Source organism: Sceloporus undulatus, chromosome 10 (assembly GCF_019175285.1).
Source record: "Sceloporus undulatus isolate JIND9_A2432 ecotype Alabama chromosome 10, SceUnd_v1.1, whole genome shotgun sequence".
NCBI classification, from domain to species: domain Eukaryota; kingdom Metazoa; phylum Chordata; class Lepidosauria; order Squamata; family Phrynosomatidae; genus Sceloporus; species Sceloporus undulatus.
This window is the reverse complement of record NC_056531.1, coordinates 11346710-11373884: the sequence shown is the minus strand read 5'-3', so window position 1 is coordinate 11373884 and position 27175 is coordinate 11346710. Positions and strand designations below refer to the sequence as shown.

Below are 27175 nucleotides of genomic sequence, written 5' to 3'. Positions count from 1 at the left end.
CACTCCGAGGGAGTGTGCTCCACTGTCGAACAGCCCTTACCCTCAGGAAGTTCCTCCTAATGTTGAGCTGGAATTTCTTTTCCTGGAGCTTGCATCCATTGTTCCAGGTCCTAGTCTCTGGAGCAGCAGAAAACAACCTTGCTCCCTCCTCAATATGACAGCCCTTCAAATATTTAAACAAGGCTATCATATCACCTCTTAACCTTCTCTTCTCCATGTGCCCTGAAAACCCCCATCTGAAAAAGGACCATGTTAAGATTTGAAAATTAGCAAACCATCTCATTGGTTTCACTACATTCCTCTCTTGTGTCACTGCCAGTGTCTACATTCATTCATGCTAAGAGGGAGGACAGATCAGCTGGATTCCAAACAGTATCAAGAATGCCCGCAGGAACTTTCAGTACATTGGTGGGACAGGTGTCAGAGCTCTATTTCTACTTTCTGGACTTACCTGTCAAGTTTTCTATGCTAACAAGGCAAGCAATGGAAGGAAACTTGGGTGATGGGCAGATGCATAAAAGAGAAATCTTTATGAAACAACCACAGACAAAGCAACAAGACCAAACTGAGATGGAGCTGGCCATGGGCAATTTCACAAGCATCTTTCATAACACAGGCCTTGCCCAGGGCCGTGGCATTTTTTCATCCTGAGGTTCTCAAAATAACCTACTCCCACAGTGGGCTCAGAAAAGGCAATGCTTTATGGAGAGTACAGATCCTGTAAGAAATGCAGTTCCCTTACAGAAGGTCCCAGATTCAAGACCAGGTAGGGATGGTAAAGAACAACCGAGAGCCTCTGCCAGACAGTACAGTATAGGCAATACTGAGCCAGATTAACCAACAGATTGATTTGGCATAAAGTAACGTCCTCTTGTTCCATAAAAAAATCTTGAATAAAGAAATAAGAAAATGATCCTTATGCAGCCCAAACAACACTATCCATAGACATGAGAAAGACACCTGGTAACCTACTTCGTAGTGGATCTCAGTAGATCTGGAAACTTAACTGACTGTTGGGAGGAGGAGAAACAATGCAATGGAGTAGAAAGGAGGACTCAGTGCAATTTTTGTTTTTGTTGCAAGTTTTCACTTGTCTATAGTTTTTTGTGGGTTTTTTGGGCTATGTGGCCATGTTCTAGCAGAGTTTCTTTCTGAAGTTTCGCCAGCATCTGTGGCTGGCATCTTCAGAGAATGCTTTGCAAAATAAGGACTCAGCAAATGCAAATGGGAAACCATTCAGAGTCAGGGGCTTTCCCAGCAGATAATGATCACCAATTAGCAGACATTAATCCTCTTTTGCATTAGCCTCCCAGCCTGAGGCCAGCCATTAATACAGAACAATACACATGCAAATCACTCCTGCATTCACAGTATATATACAACCAACTTTTTCCAGGCAAAGCATTCTCTGAAGATGCCAGCCACAGATGCTGGCCAAACGTCAGAAAGAAACTCTGCTAGAACATGGCCACATAGCCCGAAAAACCCACAAAAAACTATGGATGCCGGCCATGAAAGCCTTCGACTTTTCACTTGTCTAACCATTCAAGTGGTCAGCAGATCAAAGTGTCATCAGTTCAGCCTACATCATTCCAACTGGCCTAATATTTCTTTTTCAAATTACTGAAAAAAATTACCAACCCCGTTAATCCTACAAATAATTGACCTGAAATATATTTGGCCTAGTTAGTTTGTTTTTTTAAACAGGTATAAAAAACAGTGCTCCAAGTCTCCATTCAATTTGGTTTCACCCTGAAATAAGAGTAAGAAACAAGCATGCAGCTAAAAGGGAAAAGATGCATCTGGACATTAATCCATCTTTTAAAGCGGAAACAAACAAGTCACGGGACATGCATGAGAGAAGTGTGGATCAGAAAAAAATAGCAAAACCCAATATGCTTACCTGTTCCTGTTCCAGTTGGATCGCCCCCTTGGATCTGCAGAATCAAAATATAAATTTAATGTGGAAGGATTAAAAAAAAGGAAAGAACCCTCCCTCGCTTTTGAACTGTTCAAAATGATATGTTTTGAGGGCCACAAGAAGAGACTTATTACTACTTATTTCCAGCTTCTTTTATCACTGGACTGGATAATGAATTAGTCATCTAGTCATATTTAGAGGTTATTATAATAAGAGTTGCATTGGTCATACTGGGGAGGTTGGCATGGTGCAGCAGAGGTGCTGCCGTGATCTGAATGTGAATAACTGCTTAGCGACAATTCCTGCTGTGCGGTCTTGCTGAATTTATTTCCTCTCCAAATAACCCCCTTCATAGGGTCAACAGGTAGATCAAGCCACAGCTGAAAGGAGAATGTATGTTTTGGATGCAAAATGTTTCAGGTTTTGCCTCGCCACTTCAAGGATCTGTAGCTGTTGACCAGAAAGAGCCTGGCTGTCTGCCGCTTTGAACAACTGCTGCCAGTCAGAGCAGACCCCACTGGTAGCTACATTGGCTCCACCAGCTTGAGCTCCATGCATCTGCCATGGGGCAGTGGCTATACTTATGTCCTTCATGTGACTGTGTGTTTTGAAGCACAGGGCTCCAAAAATACAGCCGGCGCCTTGTTTCAGCCTTTGCCAATCATGGAGGACAAGTCTCCACAGATACCCTGTTTCCCTGAAAATAAAGACATACCCATAAATAGGCCGTAGCATGATTTCTAAGCATTTGCACAATATAAGCCATACCCCAAAAATAAGACATAGTGATAGGCCTGGCACGGAACGGAAGAGGGCAGGAAGGGAGCGGAAAGATTGGGGCCAATGGTTCTAATGGAAATGGAGTCGCAAGAAATTCAGGATGGAATTCCGGGTTTGGAGAGCTATGACTATATTCCAGAAGAAGACAACTTAACTATATTTGAACAAATGTAGATTGTTGTACCATACTTAATAAAAATAAGACATGCCCTGAAAATAAGCCATAGTGTGTCTTCTTGAGGAAAAATAAATATAAGACGGTGTCTTATTTTCAGGGAAACACGGTAGCTTTGGAACGCCACTTTTTATGTGGATGAGCCCCCACAAACATAGCCAGGGCCCCGTTTAGACGTAGGTCAGAAGGACAGAGGTGAATGAGTGCAGGGACTAGCAGACATGGCAACAATGAGGGGCAATCTTGACCCTATTCCGTGTACTATGGAAGCATTCCTAAGGTAATCCTGGATACTTCTCCACTGCAAATTTCTTATAAAAACTGTATGGAAAAGCCCCTTAGATCAGGATAGGGAAATTTTGGCTCTCTAGATGGTTTGATCTACAGCTTCCATAACCCATGCTGACTGAGCGCTATTAGAACATGAAGTCGAAAATATCCGGCGGGCCAAAGATTGCCCATGCCTGCCTCTGATAACGCAGCTCAGAGGGTCATATCACTCATCTAACCCATGCTTGCAATGAGACAAATGAAGAGGCCTTAAAAACATGGCAGTGACATGATTCTTGACTGCTGAGTGCTTGGAAATGGGTGATGACAGCCTGGTGTATATACAACATGGGTTGCTAGGCAGTGAGTTATTGCTCTTACTCTGGAAGGGCAATTAGGTTCCTCCAGGAATAGTCTCTATTAGTTTATGTGTGTTGCTTTGGTTTGTGTATGTCACATATTCTGGTCCAAAGGAGATCAAAGCCACCACCAAGCACCATAAATTAAGTTCTCCTGACACAGTTTGGAGATGAAATACTCACACACACCCCCGATCCCTATACCCTTCATACTCACCACAAAATTACGAATTGATCTGTGAAAAATGGTCCCGTCGTAGTAATTTTTCTTGCATAGCTTGATGAAGTTTTCACAGGTTTTAGGGGTCTGAGAAACAAAGAAAAAAACACCAGCCATTTGTAAATAAATCCACACAGTGTTAGTTTGGCGCCCACTATGCCCACAAAGTAAGATGGTTACTTAGGATCGGTACGCTAAGTGATCTTGTTACACCTTTGAGACTAACTGTGAGGAAGAGGTTCTAGCATCAACTTTCATAGACTTGATCTAACCTTTCAGATCCATGCAGTGAACAGGTGCCCAGGAAGGATGACAGAATTGGGGGCATACTTATCAAATTTGCAGATGACACCAAATTAGGAGGAATAGGTAACACCCCAGAGGACAGGATCAAAATTCAAAATGACCTGAATAGACTAGAAAGCTGGGCCAAAGTTAACAAAATGAACTTCAACAGGGAGAAATGTAAGGTACTGCACTTAGGGCGGAAAAATGAAATGCACAGATATAGTATGGGAGACACCTGACTTAAGAAGACTTATACATGTGTGAAAGGGATCTAGGAATCCAAATAGACCACAAGTTGAACATGAGTCAACAGTGTGATGCAGCAGCTAACAAGGCCAATGCGATTTTAGGCTGCATCAATAAAAGTATAGTGTCTAGATCAAGGGAGGTAATAGTGCCACTCTATTCTGCTCTAGTCAGGCCCCACCTAGAATATTGTGTCCAGTTCTGGGCACCACAGTTCAAAAAGGATGTTAAGAAGCTGGAGCTTGTCCAAAGGAGGGTGACTAAAATGGTGAAGGGTCTGGAAACCATGCCCTATGAGGAATGCCTTGGGGAGCTGGGTATGTTTAGCCTGGAAAAGAGAAGGTTAAGAGGTGATATATGTTTAAATATTTGAAGGGATATCATATTGAGGAGGGAACAAGGTTGTTTACTGCTACTCCCTAACCCTAAGAACAGGGCCCGGAGCAATGGATGCAAGCTCTAGGAAAAGAGATTCCATCTAAGCATTACGAGGAACTTCCTGAGAGTAAGGGCTGTTCGACAGTGGAACACACTCCTTCCTCCGAGTGTAGTGGAGTCTCCTTCCCTGGAGGTCTTCAAACAGAGGCTGGATGGCCATCTGTCGGGGATGCTTTGATTTAGATTTCCTGCATGGCAGAAGGGGGTTGGACTGGACGGCCTTTGTGGTCTCTTCCAACTCCACGATTCTATGATCTTTAAATCAGATTGTATGAAGAGCCATAGAAATGCACAACTTGTGGTTATGAGAATGAGGCTTGGTTAATCTAATTTAATATGCATAAATATTACATACAGTACCTGCACCTGGGCATCAACAAGACTGTCAGTTTTCCCCAAACACCTCTGCAACCATGTCTCTGTTCCTCCCCTCAACTTCTTTTATCATCATCATCATCATCATCATCATCATCATCATCATCATCAGTGCAACTGTGTTTTTAGAGAGACTTAACCATGGCCCAATTGCATGGAAAATGAAATCATAGTAAATTCCCAGGAGGAATGAACTTGCCCTATTGATTACAATGGGACTTGGGAATGACTAACTTCCTCAGGATTTGGGCCATTTTGCGTAAGTCATGGCAAGGTCAGCTGAAGACGTGTGACTGTGTGAGGAAAAGCCATTAATGGTGCCTCGGATGTCCTTTTCACCAGTCAAAGCGCACAAGATTTGAGATGAAAAAGAATCCTACGGGGTTCAAGATCCTTGCCAAAATGATGCATGTTGCACCTATCAAATCTGTTAAAACACATGGTGTCTCTGAATCTTACATCTTTATGAGGCTTGTGGTATACTATGGAGAAATAAAATGCACACACTTGTGCAGATATTTTAAAAACGCGAATTCCTACAGGTGTATATGGTTAAAGTTACATTCTATGGAAAAACATGTTTCAGTCAATGGGGAAAAGATACACATGGGGAAAAATGATTGCATACATTACAGAAAATATACAAATGCATACATGCAGAATGTATACATGCAGAAAATGCATACAAATGCATACATGCAGAATAAAGAAAATCCTGCTAACAAATACAAGCAAAGGGTGGAATGGGATAGCAAACAGGTTTTGGAGGAACCCATTGAAACCAAGGTGGAGAATTATTCACATCTTTTCAAAATGAAGGCCAGTTAAGTTATTGGGGGGAATCCCACAAGTGCCTCTCCACCCCCATGACACTACAAATATAGTACAGTACCGTAATAATAAATTAAAGAACCAACAATTTCCTTTTGTGATATCCAAAACCAGGAGCTTAATGCTGCTGTCTCACTCTATTCAATGGCAAGCCTGGCTCAAAAATTGTATAGTAGGAACAGAAGAAGAGACAAAACCAACATACTGTACAGTGGTACCCCGGGATACGAATTGATCGCGTTACGAAATTTCCGGGATACGAAAAACTTAGATTGGAAAAAACTGTTCCGGGTTATGATATTTTTTTCGGGTTACGAAAAAAATATCGGCGCGAAATTCAAATGCGAAGCGCGGCTAGCGGCTTTCCAGCCGCTAGCCGCGTTTCGGAAAAGCCTTTTCGGGTTGCGAAATGTATCGGGTTACGAACGCCGCGGCGGAACGAATTAATTTCGTAACCCGAGGTAGCACTGTACTTGCTTTTTACATTTATGAACCAGAGAATAAACAGATTTGAGCAAACGTCGGTGCGCAGCGGAGAGCCATAGAATAAGTTCTTTGGAGACGCTGCTGGGACAACAAACAGTGCTTACTTTTCTACTGGCTTTAAATAAAGAAAATTAAAATGAGCTCGAAGCCAAAGTGCTGGAATAAACAACCACTTTATTTCAGAGTTCTGTAAACCAGATAACCACTTTACAGAACATTTCTACTTTGAAAACATCTTGTTGGCTGCAGCTTGGTAAACAAGGCCAAACGTTCCCCCCCCCCACCTTCCGAAAACTCTCTACGGAGCGGTTTTCCTGTATAAGCCATCAGCCCATTCCCAATGTCATTGTGTGCATCATACAAGGCGCACAACACTCTGGCAAGTAAGCGGTTTCCTTAGCAACATTACTGGAATAGCGTACAGTAAAAACCAGTCAAAGATTATTTGCTCTATCAGAAAGAGAAGCCAATTTCATCCTTCACGCAGAGGAAGGAATGACATTTCATTTCCAGGAAAAAAAACCAAACAAAAAACCCCCTGAGTCTTGGAATTTCAGTTTTACTTTCACCCCCCGTCCCCAAGTAAAACTAAGCAGCCTCATAAATTATTTTTTATAATGCTCATTTCAATCAGATTTGGTTTTTTGTATTTTTTGTTTGGGATTGTTAGTGTGAGGGTGGGTGTGGAAAAGTCCCAAAGGAAAGAGAACGAATGCCTGCTCCTTATCGCTTTTTCTTTTTCCTTTTGGTTTTTTCATGGCCGGCATTCACAGTTTTTTGTGAGGTTTTTGGGCTCTGTGGCCATGTTCTAGAAGGTTTCTTCCTGACGTTTTGCCAGCATCTGTGGTGGCACTTCGAAGATGCCAGCCACAGATCCAGGTGAACCTCAGGAAGAAACTCTTCTAGAACATGGCCACAGAGCCCAAATCCCCCACAAAAAACTATTCCGCATGTGATCCACCGGGGCACTAGTCTTTGACGAAAAAATGGATGAATGGACACTCCTTACTATTGCCTGCTGATCCCAAATTCTGGACGATGGGCAATTGCTTTGTACTGGGACAGACTATCCATTTTGCCCAGTTGCTTTCCAGGATCTCTTGATCCTTTTTAATAGTGAAGCCAGAAATGAAAGCTGGGACTTTTGGCAGGCGAAGTATGAACTCCACCACTGAGCTCTGGGCCCATCCAAAACTTGGAAAATGAGCTTTTGGGGTTACAATTAGCAGATGCCCCCAAATAGAAGAACTACTGCCACACTGGCTGGGGGATTCAAAGAGATGTGATCCAAAAAAAGTAACTTTTCCAAGCTTTCAGACCTTACTCCAACTACAGAGCACTTACAGAAAGACCAGTTATTTGGTATTTCTCACTCACCCAGTCCAGATCAATGATGTTTTCAGCATATAAGTTAAACAAGGAGAGTGTGATAGGATGCACCCCATTTAAGAATATTTAGTTTAGGAGCCTATTTAAGAATAGGTTGTCCCAAGATAATACATTGATGGGAAACCTGCTCTTGCCTTGTTGTTGTTAATTGTTGTCAAGTCAGCTTCGTCTTACAACCATCCTATGAATGGAAAACTTCATATCTAAAGAGTATATCTAAAGAGTCAAATGACTGATCTGGACTGGGTGAGTGAGAAAAACCAATAATGCTAGGAAAGGTGGAGGGTAGAAGAAAGAGAGGAAGACCACAGTTCAGATCCGTAGACTTATTCAGGGAGCTTATGGGCAAGGGTTTGCAGGATCTGGGCAAGGCAATGGAGGACAGGGATTCTTGGAGATGTCTCATCCACCGGGTTGCCTTGAGTCAGAACCGATTCAAAGGCAGCTAACAACAACAAATTCTTAAATTATGTACTAGCATTTCTTTGCACCTTTCTATAAACAAAGCAATCTCTTAACTTCCACATGCTGATATTTAAATTCCAGATCCCTTCATCATTGACCAGACCCTTCCTCCAACTGGAGCATCTTTCTCTTCTCCTTCTGGAAGAGGAAAGAGAAAGAACTCTGGGCCTTACACTCAAGTCTCCACAGGAGCATAATAAAAGTGGCACAATTGTAAAATGATAAAATCGCCTCAACAATGTATGCCATTTTGGTTGCGTCCTCATTTGTGTACAGAACAAGAACTACCTCCATGTAAACAGAATGGCAGCAACGCAGAGCATGACCTGGATGAGAACCCTTCTCCATGATGTGCTCACTTGTTCCTACATGGAATGCTTTGAAAGGCAACATGGGAAGCATTAAAAAGAGCACCCCCGCCTGCAATTCAGAGTGATATGGTCAATCCTTGCTCACTCCAGACCTCTATCATCTCACTGCTGCATGTGTAAAGTCTGTCTCAGTAACCTCCAGAGGCCAGAAGAAACAGTTTTGCACAATGCTACAGTATCCCTAACACCTCACATCAGATCTCTGTGATGGATTTTAAACTGCTTTTGGAATCAACCTTGACCGAAAAGCAGAGTATGTATGCATGCATAAATAAACTGTCAAGTTTTCCTTGCTGCCAAGAGGATAGGACTCCAGCCAGACAAAATCCAGATATGTGCCAACTCAACTGATTTGAGCATTTTCACAGCAGCCGACTGATTTGTCTGCCTTTCTCCAGCCCTGCTGCTTTTTTAAATTAGTTGCTGGGGCTTTCAGATGCAAAATATGTGCCAGCAGTTCAGTCATGAGATTGAAATCTCAGTTATCTCTCTGAGCCTTTGGGCACTGCCTCTCTCTGCTCTCATTCCAGCTTTGTGCAAGGACTATTTTCAATCAAGTCTGCCCAATACAGGCTGCTGCAGATGCCAGTTGTCACACGTGGACAGATGTTGCAAAATCTTCAGCTATCAAATGGAGGGTGGGGGTAGGCTTTTAGCAGTACCCAGGCACTGTAATCCCACTGTAAAATACACAGGCATGGCCGCGGTTAACCCCAAAAGTACTTTCAAGCTCTGTAACTATCCCACCTCCATAACATAACAAACCTTACTCCTTTCAAGCATCTTTTAAAAGGCTGGCAATTTGTACACACTTTCAAATTGTATGCATGTACCATGTTCTAGTGCACATCTGAAATCTGCCCCTTCCCTGATCCACACTTATTAAGAATGTCTATTTTATTGGATATGCCTAATAATCCACAGCTCTTTATTACTGTGAACCATTTGAAATACATCCACTGTGGGCTCTGTGGACTAAAAGAATTCTATAGCTCAGAAGTAACGCATGACAAACATGTTTCGTGTAAGTAAGGTATGACCATGGGGGGACACAGACGGGCAGCTCCATGTCGCCTGTCTTTGCCCCTCGTCGGTACCGTGCCAGCCACATGGCGTAGCACTAACATGCTCCCTAAAAAGGAGACGCTCTAGGCGGCTTATTTTTAGGGGCGTCATAATGGTGCTTGTGTGCCATGGTGACAATGCTTCTGGCAAGCGCCATTTGGGCACTCAGACAGCTATGCGCCATAATGGTACGCTCTGTGTGGATGGGGGTGCGACAATATGGCGCACGGGCAACCCTACCGAGCCCTAATTTCGGCCCCAGACCGGCACAAAGCACCAGTCTGTACAGGGCCTAAGTCACATTATAACTGCAATGCAACTTCAGACCTTGTACATAACAGAAAACAAAGGTGCTTTTCAAAAGTACAAGTATAATGGCAACTGATAGCTGTGGGGGTCTCCTCCCTTGGAATTGGAATTGAAGCTCTTTGTTTTAAAAAGCAACTTTCAAAGGTCTGAGGAAAGTCTGCCGGACCTTTCTGTTGCGCTGTGATTCTTCATTTTCTCGCTCTTTCCATAGAGGCTTGCCTGGCCCTTATTCCCTCATCCTATCCCATTTTGACACCAGGTGAAGACTGTTCTGCTTGCCCAGAAATTGAGGTTTTAATGAAGTTGTAATGCTGGAATTCTCTCCCTACTCTTGCTCCAAAGGTGGTAACTAATGTGTAGCTTCAGGCAACTGGAAATGATGATGAAGGCTGGCAAATTAATATGGCAGTGGATCATCAACTACAAAAAGCAACCTATAAGTTGGGAGATGAAGGAGGAGTCTCTGGAATCAATGGAGGGCTCTCTCTGAATTGAAATTTATTCCAACAACCAGACAATACTTTCTTTCCTTATGATTTTATTATTAGCATTGTCGCATTAACTTATATAGCATTGCCTCGGTGTATATAAAAATAAACTAAGGTCAATAAAACGCACCAGACAAGCAACAGCTCCCAGGAAAATGCATTCTCCCTAATCGATTTTGATGCTTTCTTTATACAATACCTCACAGAATTATTCACCCCTTCTCCTTAGGCTTTTTCACATTTCATTGTTACAATCTAGAATTGGAATGGATTTAATTGGCATTGTTACCACTTGATGTACACAAGATATCCGACACTGTGAAGGTATGAAGTGTTTTCGCTGTGGCACAAAAGTTTAAGTAAATGAAGAAAACAAAAAAAGGAGTGCTATCCATTTCAATTTCAGTTTGAAATGTGGAAAAGTCTAAGTGGCTGAATATCTTTGCAAGGCACTCTGTTCCAGGAGTGCTTCACTCAAATATAAAATGCTGTTACCTTTTTTAACGTCTTCCCTGCCAGACTACACAGGTGCCTGGTAGGAAGGCGTAAACGTAAGTCTAATGAACAAATGAAGCAAAAAGCTCTGCGACATCCAAATTTTGACATGACCAAACATGACTCTGCTTTGGTCAGGCCCCACCTGGAATATTGTGTCCAGTTATGGGCACCACAATTAAAAAAGGGCATTGAGAAACTGGAACGTATCCAAAGGAGGGTGACTAAAATGGTGAAGGGTCTGGAAACCATGTCCTATGAGGAACGACTTAGGGAGCTGGGGATGTTTAGCCTGGAGAAAAGAAGGTTAAGAGGTGATATGATAGCCCTGTTTAAATATTTGAAGGGATGTCATATTGAGGAGGGGGGCAAGCTTGTTTTCTGCTGCTCGAGAGAACAGGACCCGGAACAATGGATGCAAGCTGCAGCAAGAGATTCCACCTCAACATTAGGAGGAACTTCCTGACAGTAAGGGCTGTTTGACAGTGGAACACACTCCCTCGGAGTGTGGTGGAGTCTCCTTCTTTGGTGGTCTTTGAGCAGAGGCTGGATGGCCATCTGTCAGGGATGCTTTGATTGAGATTTCCTGCATGGCGAGGGGTTGGACTGGATGGCCCTTGTGATCTCTTCCAACTCTACGATTCTATGATTCTATGAAGGATGGACACTTAAAGAGATGATCCAGAAAGGCATTAACACAGTTTTGATACTGGAAGCAGTTCAAGCTCCATGTGAATGCCCTTAATCCTATTAAGCTGTCTGTTAGCCATAGACCACTACTTTACCCCGACACCAACTGGTGGACTTTATGCTTCTAATAAAAAAACAGAGATCCTGGAAGCATGGAATCTTCCTTATGAGGGCAAGAGATCTGGCCTGGAAACACAGGATCTGTTTCAAGGGGCTCCTGGCAGACAAGGTCTAGCTGAGGTTCATACCTGGATCTTGGGCTCATCACCTCCATGGCTTGCACTCCTGATCTTCTTGACCCATCTGGTTCTCCTTGCCTGTATTGTCCTGGCTTCTAGTCAGAATCAGACTCACAACAGCCATTTGACTAACACATGTGTCTAAATCAGAGGTTCTCAACCTTTGATCCTCCAGCTGTTTTGGACTTCAGCACCCAGAAGCCTTTGCCAGCATAGCCAATGCTGAGGGAATCTGGGAGATGAAGTCAAAAACATCTGGAGGACCAGAGGTTGAGAACCGCTGGTCTAACTGGATCATGACTCAAGTATAAAACCATCACAGAAATGATTTTTGGGTGTCGGCAGGTACAGCATAATAAAAGAGTAGTCTTACACCAGAACAAGGTGCACTGAAACCATTTTTCCATATCTATGGGTTATGTCCTTCATAAAGTCATACTGTGCTGCCACATCACAGCATCAAAGTGACCCCGGGCTCCTAAAAAGAGAAAGCATCCCCAGCTTCTACCAAGCTGCTAAGACTTCCGACTATGGTCCCCGTGTCTGCCATCCCCAAAGATCAGACCAACTGAGAACAGAGAGACTCCACACCAAAACCAGCCTCTGAGGTGGGCACAGAAACTATGAACACAAAGATGGCATGGAACAGTTACGATCTACATCACTGGAAGAACTTCCCTCTCTGATGAAACTAACCCATGAATTATGCCTGCTTTTCCACTCCTCTTTCTGTGCTTCCTCATTCTTTTGAAAGGACAGCTTTCAACAATATCTTTGCTCAAGAAAAGTTCACAAGCACATGGCAGCAAAGGTTATTTACAATCTGACCAGATTTCATACCAAATAAATAATTAAGGGCAGAAGCAGATGGCACAAGGCCCATATCTGAGTGAGTCTAGGGGTGGGCATGAGCTTCCAATTTCACAGGCTCTCAAGAACGTGCAAAGTCTCCTTCAAGAGGTCAGTGACAGAAAGGTACGATGAACGTGCACCCTACTGGAAAGGACACCCAGGAAACTGAAATGCAACATTCCAAGGACAGAAACAATGTAGACCAAAGAAACCACACTTGGAATGTTATACATCATGACATCCAGCCAAATAAATGGTTCAAAACAGTCTGTTCATTTTTGAGCCTGCTCCAAATAACAACTTCCTTGGTGTTCCAAGGCTTTCTTCCTTCAATATCAGCGTTATCCAATTAATACAGAGTAAAACAAAGTTGGCATTCAACATTTGATCAAAGTTAACAAGAACCACCTCAGCACAGCACAATCCTGAAATATTCATACCATCCCACTGCCAACTCATAATGAAGTAAACCAATGCCACACACACCACCTGTTCCTCACTTCCATCTGGGACAAAGACACACAAAGAGGTGGCTACTGAAAGTATTTTAATCCAACTTTCTCCTCCCATTCCTCTCTCCCCAAGGAGATCATGCAGTGAGCGACATACCTGCTATTCTGCTACCAAACTATGAACCATACAGTGGCTCCCAACCGTTGGTCCTCCATCTGTTTTGGACCTCAGATCCCAGAAGCTCCAGCCAACTTGACCAATAGTCAGGAATTGTGGGAGCTGAAATCCAAAAATCTGGAGGACTCAAGATTGGGAACCACTGAACTATAACAAGGATGAGGGATGTGTGGCATTCCAGATATTGTTGGACTACAACACCCAGTATGCCTCACTACTCGCTATGCTGAATACATGTTTTCCAGACCAGGAATACAAGCTCTTTCAGTTGCTGTTTTCTGTTCTGATCAAAGCTTGGAAAGGTTATGTGTTTGAACTACTGCTCCCAGAATCCTTCAGCCAACATGGCCACTGGCCAGGCTGGTGGGGAATTCTGGAAGCTACAGTCCAAAAAGCAAGTTTTGAGGCTCTGGCTGTATTATATAGTTCCATCACACTATTACAAACATTTGTTTCTATTTAATTTTTATCGAGATTTTTAAACTCAATAACAAACAAAGGTGGGTAAGATTCTCTTGTAGGGCCAACTATTCCTGTTTTATTGTCCCTCTGGGTTCTCACTGCAGCTAAGATTCGTGGCATGCACTGATTCACATACTGGGCATTATGGCCTCAATCCTGTTGTTCATCCCAACTAGAGTAGACCCATTGAATCAATAGGATTCACTGACATGTCTATTCTAGTTGGGGCTAACCAACAGAATCCCACTCAATAGTTCAGGGGCGGAAATTGTGTGGCCCAGGTGTTGTTGAGCCAGCATTATTCATTACTTATCAATGGCTATTCCGGCTAGGGTTGCTGGGAGTCACAGCCAAACAACATCTAGAGGGACATATAGTTCCTACCCTGCTATAAATATACTTGGACATACATTATTGTGACATATGAACCCACAATAGCACAACCCATCTCTTTGCCATTTATTCCTATAAGGTAAAAGTTCCAAACCAGGGAACATCATGGCACTGGGAACAAAACTTTCTTCTCATCATTGAAATGCTCTATGGACCAGCTATGGACTCTGAAAAAATAAAGTAGTAGCACCAGTTCAGGCTTTTAGCCAGAGGGTTAAGAACATAAAAAGATTGTTGTTGGATCAGACCAGGCCTGTCTGGTCCAACAAGCTGTTCACACAGTAAGCAAATGATAACTACTGCCTCAAGTGAGACATTATTATTATTTTACATTGTCACAGTGCATACCATGTCACAGTGCAACTCAAGATTGAGATCTCCCTTGTTGGTGTGCAGCCGAACATAGCCTTTCTTCTTCACATATTGGTAGCGTACCACGTCGTCATCAATGGCAGCTAATTACAAGAGAAAACATGAAAATTAGTATCCATTAAATCTGTATTGGTTTGTTTGCGTACATATACTTAAGATGCTCAGTAAAAATTAACACTTTCCTCCTCTTAGGAATCTAACAGCATAAGTCCCACCATGTTGGATCAGACCAAAGCTTTATCTAATGCAGAATTCTGTACCCACAATGGTCAGCCAAATGCCCCAAGAGAAAGACCTCGAACAGAACAATAGCTCTTCTCAGCTACTCTTCCCCAGCCAATGATATTGAGAGGTTTATCAGTTCTGAAAAGAACATAAGAAGAGCTGTGCTTCATCATATAAAAGGCTTATGCTGGGAGTGGGGAAATCTTTAGACCTGCCAGATGATGTGAGATTCTCCTCTCACAATACCTTATTAAGGACCATGCCTGGAAAGCTTATAGGCCAAAACACCTAGAAGGCTAAAGGCTCCCCACCTTGGCCTATCCACTCCAGCATTTTGTCTGCACAGTGGCCAACTAGTAGTCCATGGAAAGCTGACAAACTGGATGCAAGTGCAACAACTCCTATTTGCAAACTCATACGGGGTGAATCACAACTCTATAAAAGGTAATTCCGAATTGCTCTTCTGTTACACAGGAGAGCAGGTTTACCAAGAACCATCAACGTGGCTTGAATTTGGAAGGACTGAGGTTACTTTTGGTGCTAAACATTCTAACTGTGCACTAAATGACAGGAATTAACTTCACGCCACACCAGAGCATTCCAAGCATATCAAACGGCAGGTTTCCAGTGGTTTTTAACATCTCCTCTTCTACCTTTCTTTCTTCAGCCAGTATTAGCTTAGAGAGGTTAGTCTTTTATTTTTTTTTGCTAAATGTCTATCCCAGTAAGCACCAATGGCTCTCTAATTCTCAACGTTAGTATTATAGCAACTATATGAAGATTAAGAGACTGAGGCAAGGTGAACCAGTGATCTTAATAAGGACTTGAACTTGGAATCCCAAGCCATCTGAGACTCTAACCATCATGCTACAACCAGCTAACTTTTAAAAAACTAGTCAGTGGTGGAATTGAGGTAGAATGGGCACTCCTACAGGGTTAGAAAGTAATCAAACCTTTCTCATCGCATATTGGATCAGAGAGTTGAGGAACCTTTGACCCTCCGCATCTCTGACCCTGTACAACTCCCTACCACTGGGGTCATGGTTAGTTGGAGCATATGGGAACTGGAGTGCAAAATATTAGGAAAGTCAAACATTCCCCTATCCCTTTTTAGGGATCTGAGCCTATCTGTGGACTTGAGATGGGCATCATATTGCCTAAGCTGCTGTGAACAGAGTATGACGTTCTCTCCTAGCAGACCCAGCGTGCAAAGGATAGAGGAGTGACACAAGATGCAGTTCTAGATTTCATAGGATGCCTAATCTGTGCAGAGCAAACTCCCTTTAGGTCTTTCCCCTCCTACATGTGGATGTTTACAGGGATGTAACACAAAAGAAAGAACCAGGGAACTGAACCTTCCTCCCTGTCCCCATAACTGGAATTACCCAGGAGGGAGGTTAAATGCGTGAATAAAGCCAATCGTGACAGAAACCAAGCTGGGAGGTCAAGGGCTAGACAGCGAACTCCAGCTTGGCCATGATTCATGATGGTGGGCCTCTGAGATCATAAGAGCCCCAAGGGAACTGTTGCCCAGTCTTGCCTCCTAGATGTTCGCTACCCCCCTACACACTGTCTTTGTACCAGCAGCCAAACACCCTTTCATGCAAGGCACACACATGGTAACTGATTCATAGGAGAAAAAGGGGTTTTTAACCCATGGATGCGTCATGCATCACTCTTTAAAACTGATGTACTTTAAAATTGTTTTTGATCCAGCTGCATTGCAGTATTATTACTTCTCTGACTATTTCAACATTATCCCTTTTTGTATTTTCAACTGTATCTTTTTAGGTCACCGTGTGAGCCATCGTGAGACCCAGTTTTGGGAGAAAAGCGGGATAGAAATCAAATAAATAATTGAAATTTATTTTGTAACTGAAGGAAACGAGGCAGCCTTAAATGACCCTACCTGCTTCATGCATCGTTTCGGGTGCCATGGCAGTAGATGTGAAGGAGGCGCTCACTCTGCCTGTAGAGTAGTGTGCCTATTGAACAACAGCAAAGGGATTGTATATATTATATGCCACAACTTTTAAACAAACAGCCTTACCAGCTGCAGAGGGGAAAAAATTGTATAAAACAAGGGAACAGATAAACTAGAAGAGGAGTCTGGCCAATGTCTCAGTATTCAAGGTTTTACAGAGAGAATAACCTTCTATTAATCAATTGGGATGCATTCCAGCTTATGGAATGTTGCATATCACTCTTCTGTACCAAACAATCCTTGTCCCCCCTCCGTCTTTTAGATCTGCTCTGTTTATAAATCTGTAAACTTCACTCACTGCATTCAGCTTATCCACTTTCTTCTTCTCTGGCCCCCTCATTGTCGCGGCCAGCATTTCGTCCCCTTTGAATTCCTTATAAAGTTCTGATAGCGTTTCTCGGGTCTCAGCGTTGGCATTCTTCAGGTAATAGGAGGGGTCTGATTTTGCTTTCTCCTCATCTGCAACACATTTAACATTCATGTTTTGAAAATGGGATTTCATTACACAACCAACACTTGCATTTCCATTATCTCACAATTCCTCTTAAAGTAAAAGATACTGTTGCCTGGCCCCTCAACTCTCCTAAACAAGCAAGGAGGTCGTGAAAATATATTGGGTGTGGGAGGCAAAGAAGGGGTGAAGTATATTTGGAACAGGGAAATTTATGGCTGATTTCTGATATCATGCTCCACCAGGGCTCAGCCATGTGCTGCCTGTCAAACTACAACTCCCAGCGTCTGTCATCAGTGGTTGGGCTGGCTAGAGCCAATAAGATGGAGCTCCAAAAGAGCTGGAGGAGCATACTTTGTTTGGCCTCCTCCTGGGCATATGAGTTCTCCACATACCCTTCTTCTTTGCCCACAGCTGAGAGCAGCAGAGCATCAGCTTCTGCTTTGGGTGCATGACAATTTGTCATGCCTAGATTGTTGTGTCTGCACAATATGGTTAACTATCTGGTGTTAATGTCCAAATGTAACATACATGTTGATTAATAAAGCCTTCAAAACAAATTTTGATTGTATTCCAATTCTAAATATATTTCACCACAAATAACCAGAAAGTATTTCAATTCAAACTGACACCTGTAGTTTTATTTTAACCACGGGTATTCAACCAAAGAGTGAGGAGAATTTTTTTTCCCAGTGCAACTTTTCAACGCAATTTAAAAAACACAAAACACAACACCACATGCTGGAGAATTAATGCTGCAGCTGTAAAATATTTTAGAAAGCAGGTGCCAGTGCACAACTCTGATAACCGACAAAACTCGTAACTACTCCCAAATTCCTTTCTGTTTACCCTTTATATTTCCTCCATCTCTAGGAGGACATCTGCATTTTTCACAAGGCCCTGAAGTGACAATGAGATCAAATTTAAATGCCTTTTCTAGGTGTCACACTCCCTGAAAAATAAAGTACTGTATGATGGATATAAACTGGGGAAAGTGTTTTCTCGGGTGTGGTGCCCTTGCAGGAGATCCTTTCTCAGAGACGCTTGTGCAGTGACTTCCCTATCCCTTTTTTGGTATTCAGCCAAGCCCTTTTTATTGCTCTCTCCCAAGGCTTTTAAACTCTAGCTGCATCTGCATTGCAAGACTAATTTAGTTTGACACCACTTTAATTACCAAGGCTCCATCTTATGGTATCCTGGGATTTGGAGTTTGTTGAGGAGCATGAGATCTCTGACAGAGAAGACTGAAAACTACAAATCCCAGGATTCCATAGCACCAAACCATGGCATTTAAAGTGGTGTCATACAGAATTACTTCTGCAGTACAGATGCAGCCTCTGTGAATTTTTTAATCCACTCAACTTGAGCTCAACTATTTAGCTATCTATTCTACCTTACTTTACAGTTTTATTCCTTGTTGTTTGTAACTGTAATTTTAAAATTTGCTATAATTGCATGTGAAATGTTTCATGGTTATAAGTCACCCAGTGGACACTGTTACAGGGTGGCATACAAACCCTATACATTAAATAATTAACAAGAATAGAATAGAATACAATTGAGGGAAAACAAAATGGTGACAGTTGATTTAACTTTCTAAGGCTGCATCTGCACTGCAGAATTAATGCAGTTTGACATCGCTTTAACTGCCACAGCTCAATGCTACAGAATTCTGGGATTTGTAGTTTGGTGAGATATTTAGCCTGCTGGGTCAGAAAGCTATGGTGCCACAACAAACTACAAATCCCAAGATTCCATATGATGGAGTCATGACACGTAAAGTGGTGCCAGACTGCATTATTTCTGTAGTGCAGATGGAGTCCTAGAGAGCACTGGTATAGGAATGAGTCCACTAAAGGGCGCTATACCCAGCACTCTCTCCAGTTCCAAGCAAGTTGGCAGTTGCTTCACTTGCTGTTCAATTGCCTTTGATTTCACATTTACTTTGGCCATCTCAAGATCACTCTTACCTGGATCTGTCACTTTCAAGTTGTTCTTAACATGGAAAAAACTGGAGACATTAAATTTGTCCAAGTTGGTCGGATCCTTTAAAAAAACCAGGATGTAAATATTAGCCACCCTGACATCCAACGTCAGCCCTCTTGATGCACTTTTGGGTTTTTTCCTTGATAACCCTTATTCACTTCACACCAGCACAACATTTTTTTGAGTGGGATGCGAACTTGAGGCAATGGAGCTCCAAAATAATTTTCGTGATTTTAATAATTTGGAGGGGTGGGAATCTAATGCAGTTCTGTAGGAAGAGCATAAAATCACCCAAAGTCCAAAAGTAACACTGGAACAACTGTTTAATACGGCGATATGCATGCAAATTATGTAACTCCAGCTGAATGCAGCATTGTGTCTTTAGATAAGAAACCATCCAATATTCCATCACCACCAAGTCACTAGAGAGAGCCAATTGCGCTGTCTCTCATTAAATGACATAATTATGTCTTTCATTCAGCCCTGAAATTGTTTGCTTTCACTGGTGAATAAATCTTTGGTTTTATGGCTGGCAGTAAAACCAAGAGACATTTACGAAGTCAAGCAGGGCGAGCTTGCATCCAAATGACAACCCACTGGCTTACTCAGCCCCCCTCCCTGCTTTCGACACCATTTTAATTATTTTTCTTTGTTCCCCCTGCATCTGCAAGAAGGGGGAAAGCAGCCTTTTCCACAAGGAGAAAATTGCTTTTCACAAACTGGCTGTTAAGTGTGCAAAGATGATTCCCAAACTGTTCAGAAAACGGTTCCACGTTTTATGCATCCCACAGGCTTGGAAAAGAGTTGCTGTAGATGCCACCTCATCTCGAGATGGTGGGATGAGGTCAAAAATGGCAGCCAAAAACATTCCCCTCCCTGCTTTTGAAATCGGTTATCTCAAATAAGTGACAGAATTCCAAGACATAGCTGTGTTAATCTGGATCACCATGCAAGGGGATCTTAGAGCACCTCAGATTAACTGAAAGAGGTTGGTAGCATTAGCTTTCATAAACTAAGGACCTGATAGACAGGCCAAAATAAAGCTGCTTTGGGTCACTTTGGAGGTATGCTCTTTAAATGACACATGCATCTTAAGAGGTCAGAAGTTGCACCAAAGCTGCACTCCAGTCCTTAGGACTGGAGCATGGCCTTGGAGTGACTTCTGGCCTCTTAGGACGCATGCATCATTTAAACAGCATACCTCCAAAGTGACCCAAAGCAGCTTTATTTTGGCCTGTATGTTTGGGCCCTAAGTCAGATTCATGGAGTGAAGTGCCTACAAACAGAGATTTCAGACAATATCCGTTCCTGGACACTTCACTCCATGCATCTCATGAAGTAGACTTGAAGGCTAAGACTGCTCCTAAGGGGTGGCCTACAGCACCAGATCTGCCGCAGTCCCGATCTGGCCTTTCTGTGGCGCAAAAAGCAGCTCCTTTCTGTGCCATGGAAAGGGTACCATAGCTGCTGGCGCCATGGCTTTTCTGTGCTCCTTTGGTGCCATGTCATCTGGACGCAGCACCTCAGGAGAGCTGTGACGCTGCCCACTGTGTGGTGGGGTATGTGGCATCACGCCAGCATAGGGGCAGAGTTGGGGCATACATCATGTGGCCGCCACACCCCCGCTCCACCCCGATGCTGGCCTTTATGGTCGGTCTGTCAAGGCGTCCGTCTACAAAAGTTTATGCTACCAACCTCTTTTTCTCAGGGCAGGCTAGGCTCATGGACCAGGGGGTGGTGACGTGTGGCTGAGGTGGAAGAAGAGCCTCATTTTGAGGCCCACTCAGGGGAATCCCCTCACTTCAACAGTCCCAAAAGAAGATCTCACCCCTAGAACCTCTTCGCTACTCTAACTTTCCAACCCTTTCCAACCCTCCTAGTCTTCCCTCCAGGTAAGGGGCCAGACAAAGCTTCCTGTCCCTTCACTGCCCTGCCAGTTGTCTTCCAATGCCATTCTATGAGTGGCTTTTATGATCAACCTGGCCCCCCCCCCCACCCTTGCATCTCCCCTCCTGGCATCTCCGTGTTGCTGAGCAACCAGATGTCACAGGGGGCCCCAGCTATAACATCAGTTCTGGGTACCATGGCAGCTGGCTATTGCACCGCACTGTGGCCTCTGCATCAACCAGGAGAACGGAGGCCACATCGGCTCACACTTGTCTGGTTAGTCACAGTGGAAATGTGGAGGTTAAACAACATCAAAAAGAGAAGAACTTGGTGCTTTCATACAACTCCTCAGAAAAGATGTTAAGGATAGACACCTTACATAAGCTTTCATCATTTTCCTCAAGATTATGAACGGAAATTGCACATAATTTCAGCTTTTTGTGCGCGTGTGCGCAGACAGAAATGGGATGGCAGAATTTTTACGGAGAAAAATTTGGGGCTATGCAGGCCTGGATTTGTCTCCCTCTCTTCCTCACAGTACAGCATGCACTGCAGTAGATTTACCACTGGAAAACTTGTCTCTACCTGAGGATTACATTCTTTCAACCAGAGGAAACATTTGCTATTCTCCCAATAGGAGTTTTTGTGTGGGTAAGCTTCTTTTCTGGTTAAACCACTCAAAATTTATTATACCAATGCCCACCCACCCACCTTAAAACGGAGGCTGAGGAGGAAAAAGAGAAATACAGCTACAAGTTTACTTCCATTCTTCCCATTTATTTGTGCAAATATTTACATCCTACCCTTTATTCAAAGATCTCAGGGTGGCTTACAACGCCTTATTGCTCATCACTTTGTCCAATGATACATATGGCTTCTCTATAGTTATAAGGTACATTTCTGCTACTAAGATGTTTGACAACAAAGAAGTCGCCAAAAATGAAATATATATCTATATTTGCCTTTTGAAAAGGTCTTACCTGCAGTGTAATAATATCTTGCCTAGTAAAGAGTTCATCTGTTAGCAGATCCTTGTAAGTCTTTGTTTTTATATTCAGCTGTTCGACTGCCTTAAAAAAGCCAAAACATGGGAAGAGAAATTTCAAATCAGAGACGCTGTGCAGAGACATTTATGCAATCCCCTCTTCCTGACACCTTGTATAATGCTTAGGGAAGAAGAAAGGCATTTGCTATGCCTATTTTTTTAGTTGATGCGAAAGATGAAAGTATTAACTTCTCAGCTGCAGCAGTATATACTTTACTGTACAAACACAGACATAACTGCCCAGTTTTAATAATTAGGGGATAAAGCTCATAAACTTCACTGGATTAAAACTTTATATAAAGCTCAGTCCACATGGCCGCCTTGTGAAGGGTAAATATACTGATAGGGCAAACAGTGCCAGGCAGCTCCTAATGTTGATGTTTGTTGTTTTCACTTATACAACAACATCAGTGTACAGCTGTACAATGTACAGTTCTACATGCTGCCAGTTCGCCCCAGCCTCAATGTCTACAATGACTTCAAGTCACAAGTACGTCCAAGTAACAAAGTACATGAGAATTTACACACATTCAATGTGGCCACACCATTACAAACATCTACACATTTGGAGAGGGACCTCAATGCGTGCCACATAAAAAGGCAAGCTAAATTTAGTATAAAATGGGGGTGTTTGGGTGTGGGAGGAAAGAGATAGAGACAGCATATGCTGGAATGTGGAGGAGTCAATGGGGACCATGTGTACCCATTTACTGGACTGAATAGGTGGCCCTCAGATATAAAAAGGTTATATGCCCAAGTGTAGCATTTTGATTGCTAGGCATTTTCAAGTCTGGATAACCTCACCAATATTATATTTTCAGAGTTCAGTGCTATACTGTCAAGTGCAAATGCCACAGCCAAGAAGCAGCCAGGAGTGATCCCCAGAGGTGGGTATTAGCAGACTCTGAGCATCATGTAAGCTGCTTAGAGATGGCCAGCAAATGGCTCTTCAGAGTTCAGTAGGAGCCCAATGCCTCCTTCTGAGGAAGTATGCCAAAGCGCGAAACATTTACCCCAAAGCAAGTGGTACAGGGAGGAATGTGGGCATTAGAGTGGCGGGCAGTGGATGGAGCAACAGGACACTTTACTATTTGTCTTGTTTACTCTATGTTATGAATTTGGAGCAATTTGTCCTGGTGGAGACCCAGAAGCATCGGGAGGAAAAGAGAAGAAAGTGAAAGATAAGGGAGACAGGGAGTTGTTAATGTGGCATTTCCACGAATCTTCTTTGAGAAATGCTGGTTTTATTTCTCTTTCTTTTTCTTTTAAGGTGAAAAGGGCAGACCAAAAATGAAGACCATCTCTGCTCTTTGCTTTGACAGAAGGCAGGGCCTTCCATGCAGGAAGGTAGAAACAACCTACTTCAAGCAGCACCATGAAGGAGCACCAGATGAAGCCAAGACCAGGTGTCTGAATGGTGCCATTACTTCTCATAGTACAAGAGATGGGACATTTTTGAAGCTATTGAGCAGGGGAAAGGGATGACTTATTGCTGTACAACAGATACAGCAGGTTGTCAATAATGTAAACCCCCCCCCCAAAAAAAAGAAAAAAGAATTGAAGTGTGATAGCACCTGTTACAAATTGCAAGTTAGTTTAGGAACATAAAATATATTATGGCATAAAATTATCACACTATGGGACTGAGTTGACAGACAGGGAAAACCGGGCCGATCCTGGTTTTTCTCAAACCAGTTGGAAAGCTCGCTATCCAAACCTCTCACTCTCAAGGTTGGCCAAACACCCTTGGGTAGTCTGCATCACTTGGCATCAAGCCACACCATCGCATGAACATACCACTTGAGACTAACAATTACCTGCCTCTTCCCACCCAACTGCCATCCCACTGGATGCCCTATGTGACTGGGCACACAGTCGCATGAGTGATATACTACCTGCACACTGCATCGGTGAACCCAGTGACACGTTGGCAAAGCACAATCATGGAGGCCTCCTATATATGCCCACTCCTTCCCCCTGCCTTTACCCCATTCCTTTTTGTTGGATTGTCTGGTTTGTGTATGCTTTAATTATATCCATTGCATTATTGGTGACATGCCATGTTTGTTGTATGTTCGCATCATGCGGTGTGTGACAGCTCAATGGTGCAATGGTGCAGCTGGTTACTGATGCGTCTACATGCTCAAACAAAAACAAAACATATTATGAGCATGTAGACGCATCAGTAACCAGCTGCACCATTGACCCATTGAGCTGTCACACACCGCGTGATGCGAACATACAACAAACATGGCATGTCACCTGGTGCCGCATCTTACCAGTACTAGGGCACCTGCTCCAGACTGCTTCCATACGCCACTTGGGCTTTCCCGCACTCACACCATGCTGTTTATACATTGGTGTGATGACGCACACTTTCCGCATTAAAACGGAGTGTTAGGCCTTCTTTTTGCTCCAATTTTTAGCCTCAGAATGGGGCTTCATGTCGATTTCTACCCAGTTTGGAACTGTACATCATCTGAACATGTAGGATTGAAGTCACTTTATTTTTGCCATTGTGGAGAACTCCTTAGTATATTCAACAAGTTTATTCAGGCAGTAATTACAAACTGAATTTCCTCTTTTAACATTTTTACTATTTGATCCAAACATAGCTATGAGGTCCCAAACTGCAATGAACCTCTTTGGTTTTGCCAGTTTGTTCAAAGTAGACAAAAAGCAACAAACCAGAGGAAACCATTCACATTGGTAAGACAGAAAACATTTCCTCTCCCTCTGGTTATTCACGGTGTCAAGCAGACATAAAGCACTTTGTTCCCGTAAAAAGAACCGAGAAAAGGAAACTATGACAAGAAACTGGTAATGAGCAGATACTATACATTGTTTGACATAAAGGTCTTCCTGTTAAATAGCTTTTAGGGGAACAAATATATGAACAGCTTGTCTTAAACATTTTATTCGTCATTTGATAAAAATGTATTCCATAATCAATTTTCTCTCTTTTTTTAATTTTCATTTTTTCTGGTATATTCTTCATTCGATCTTGCACCATTGTTTTCTACCACTAAAAGAAAAAGAAGTAGTAATCCAACTGAATAGGGAGCTCACCTCATAAGCAAACACATTTCCAGTCGTCTTGATAGCCACGATATGGGAATTATTGGTGAATATTGTGAAGAGCACCGGACAGTGGTATTTACCTGATTTGGAGGAATAAAACAATTCAGAAAGTATTTGCTGTTAGTGAATGTCTTTTTGTGACATTTTACAAGTGCCTCTCTGAAGTCACTTAGCTTCCTGGCTCAGTGGGGATTTGACATTGGGTTTCTTCACTCCTTGCCTGGCACTTTTAACTGTTACACCACTCTGTCTTTCAAAATAAAAATAAATTCACACAGTTTTCTTAAAAGCATAACAGCTGGAGTCTGGTGGAACATACGTTCTATAACAACTCAACATAATCTCACAGCCTCCTGCAAGTTGTTGTTGTTATTATTATTAGTTTTATTATTATTAATTTTATTTATAAAGCGCCGTAAATGTAGACAGCGCTGTACAAAACCAAGTAAAATCAAGAATATATAAAAAGAATATATAAAAGTTTGCACAACATTAATATTCTGGACTGCATAAGCCCAAAAGGCATGCCAGGTTCCTGAAAACTAGTTTTTATTTTCTTGAAATTCGTACAGCTGTATCCACGGTAGACAAATCTTCAGTCCTGAGAGGTGCATGTGTTGTCTGTTGGGCAGGGGCTACACACACATATACGTATGCACACATGTCCACACACACAAGGACTGCCATCCTGTTGCTCAGGCTCCCTGGCATAAGTTCTAGTATACCAGCAGTTGTATTTTTTGGTCACTGTCCAATGGACATGTTAAATTCATAGCTGCACAAGCAGAGCTCCATGTGCATAACCATTGCGCAAGTGGTTATGCTTAAGCCACTGCACATCTGTCATTTCCTTGACTCTCTCTTTACCGTCTGTATGGGAGTGTGCACTGGCATAATTTAATGTATGTGATTGGTTGCACACCATCACGATCCATCATGAGAGTAGTGATTTATGCCAAGCCACCCCTGATGTAGAATCTCAGCCACAGCCTCCCCTGCCCGTTCTCAGTGCACTGGCATGAGAAGGTTTAAACATTTCTCCCTGCCCATTGCAGTTTAAGGATCACTGGAGGGTGGCAAGGTGACAGTGAAAACCCCTCCTAGCCCTTGGCTTCTTTAGAGTCTGGTGCAGCTGATGGGTAAGTATTGCCTCCTTTCCCACTTGACCAGTAGCCATGCCAATCCCACTGTGTGTGCCACCCCAACGGGTGTATACTCCTCCTCTGGGGTGTCACCCGGTGCAGTCCACACACCTCTATAGTAATGCCTCTGAAACTGACAGCTGATATCCAAAGGGTATGTTGGGGGGTATTTTATCTGTAGTCTTTGACATGTGATTGCACGCCTTTCAATAATGTATTTGGCTTTAAACAAAATCAACTTGTGCATTTTCCAAAGGGTCAAAATAAATATCAAACATTTCTTGGGCAAACCAAGTGATAAAACCAATGGATTAAAGAAATATATATAAAGTGAAAGCAAACATGAAACAGACTATACCTATTTGTTCAGTTCATCAACATGAAACACTTGAATGACATTTCGAAGGATCTTTATCATTTTTGAATTTTTCCATCTGAGTTCCAGTTCAACAGATAAGAATTTCCTAGGGCTCTAATGCATGAGGATTCATCCAATTGCAGCCCTTGCAATAACTAATATGCAACCCCAAAATAACTGCAGCTTTAATCACACAAGAAAAGCCACGTTTCTAGTCCTTATGATTGTTAACGACTGCAAATATTCCACATCCTTCCCCATATCTTTAGAAGCAGCTTTGTGGGAAGGGATATTGGGACAGAGCATATCTGCATGCCCTCAAAGCAGCAACCTGAATGCATTCTCTCATATATATATATATATATATATATATATATATATATATATATATATATATATATATATAT

General features: G+C 42.7%; 1 protein-coding gene across 1 annotated transcript in view; it reads right to left on the bottom strand.

Moving 5' to 3' along the window:
* Positions 1 to 27175, bottom strand: part of PPIL2 (peptidylprolyl isomerase like 2) — an 80437-nt gene that overhangs the window by 26829 nt on the left and 26433 nt on the right. The window contains exons 7-14 of the mRNA XM_042441918.1: positions 25257 to 25348; positions 22123 to 22212; positions 19240 to 19315; positions 17117 to 17277; positions 16744 to 16819; positions 14586 to 14692; positions 3723 to 3812; positions 1904 to 1937 (exon numbers count right to left, since the gene is read on the bottom strand). Of these exons, the coding sequence (XP_042297852.1) occupies positions 1904 to 1937; positions 3723 to 3812; positions 14586 to 14692; positions 16744 to 16819; positions 17117 to 17277; positions 19240 to 19315; positions 22123 to 22212; positions 25257 to 25348 (726 nt within the window). The remainder of the gene's footprint in view (positions 1 to 1903; positions 1938 to 3722; positions 3813 to 14585; positions 14693 to 16743; positions 16820 to 17116; positions 17278 to 19239; positions 19316 to 22122; positions 22213 to 25256; positions 25349 to 27175) is intronic.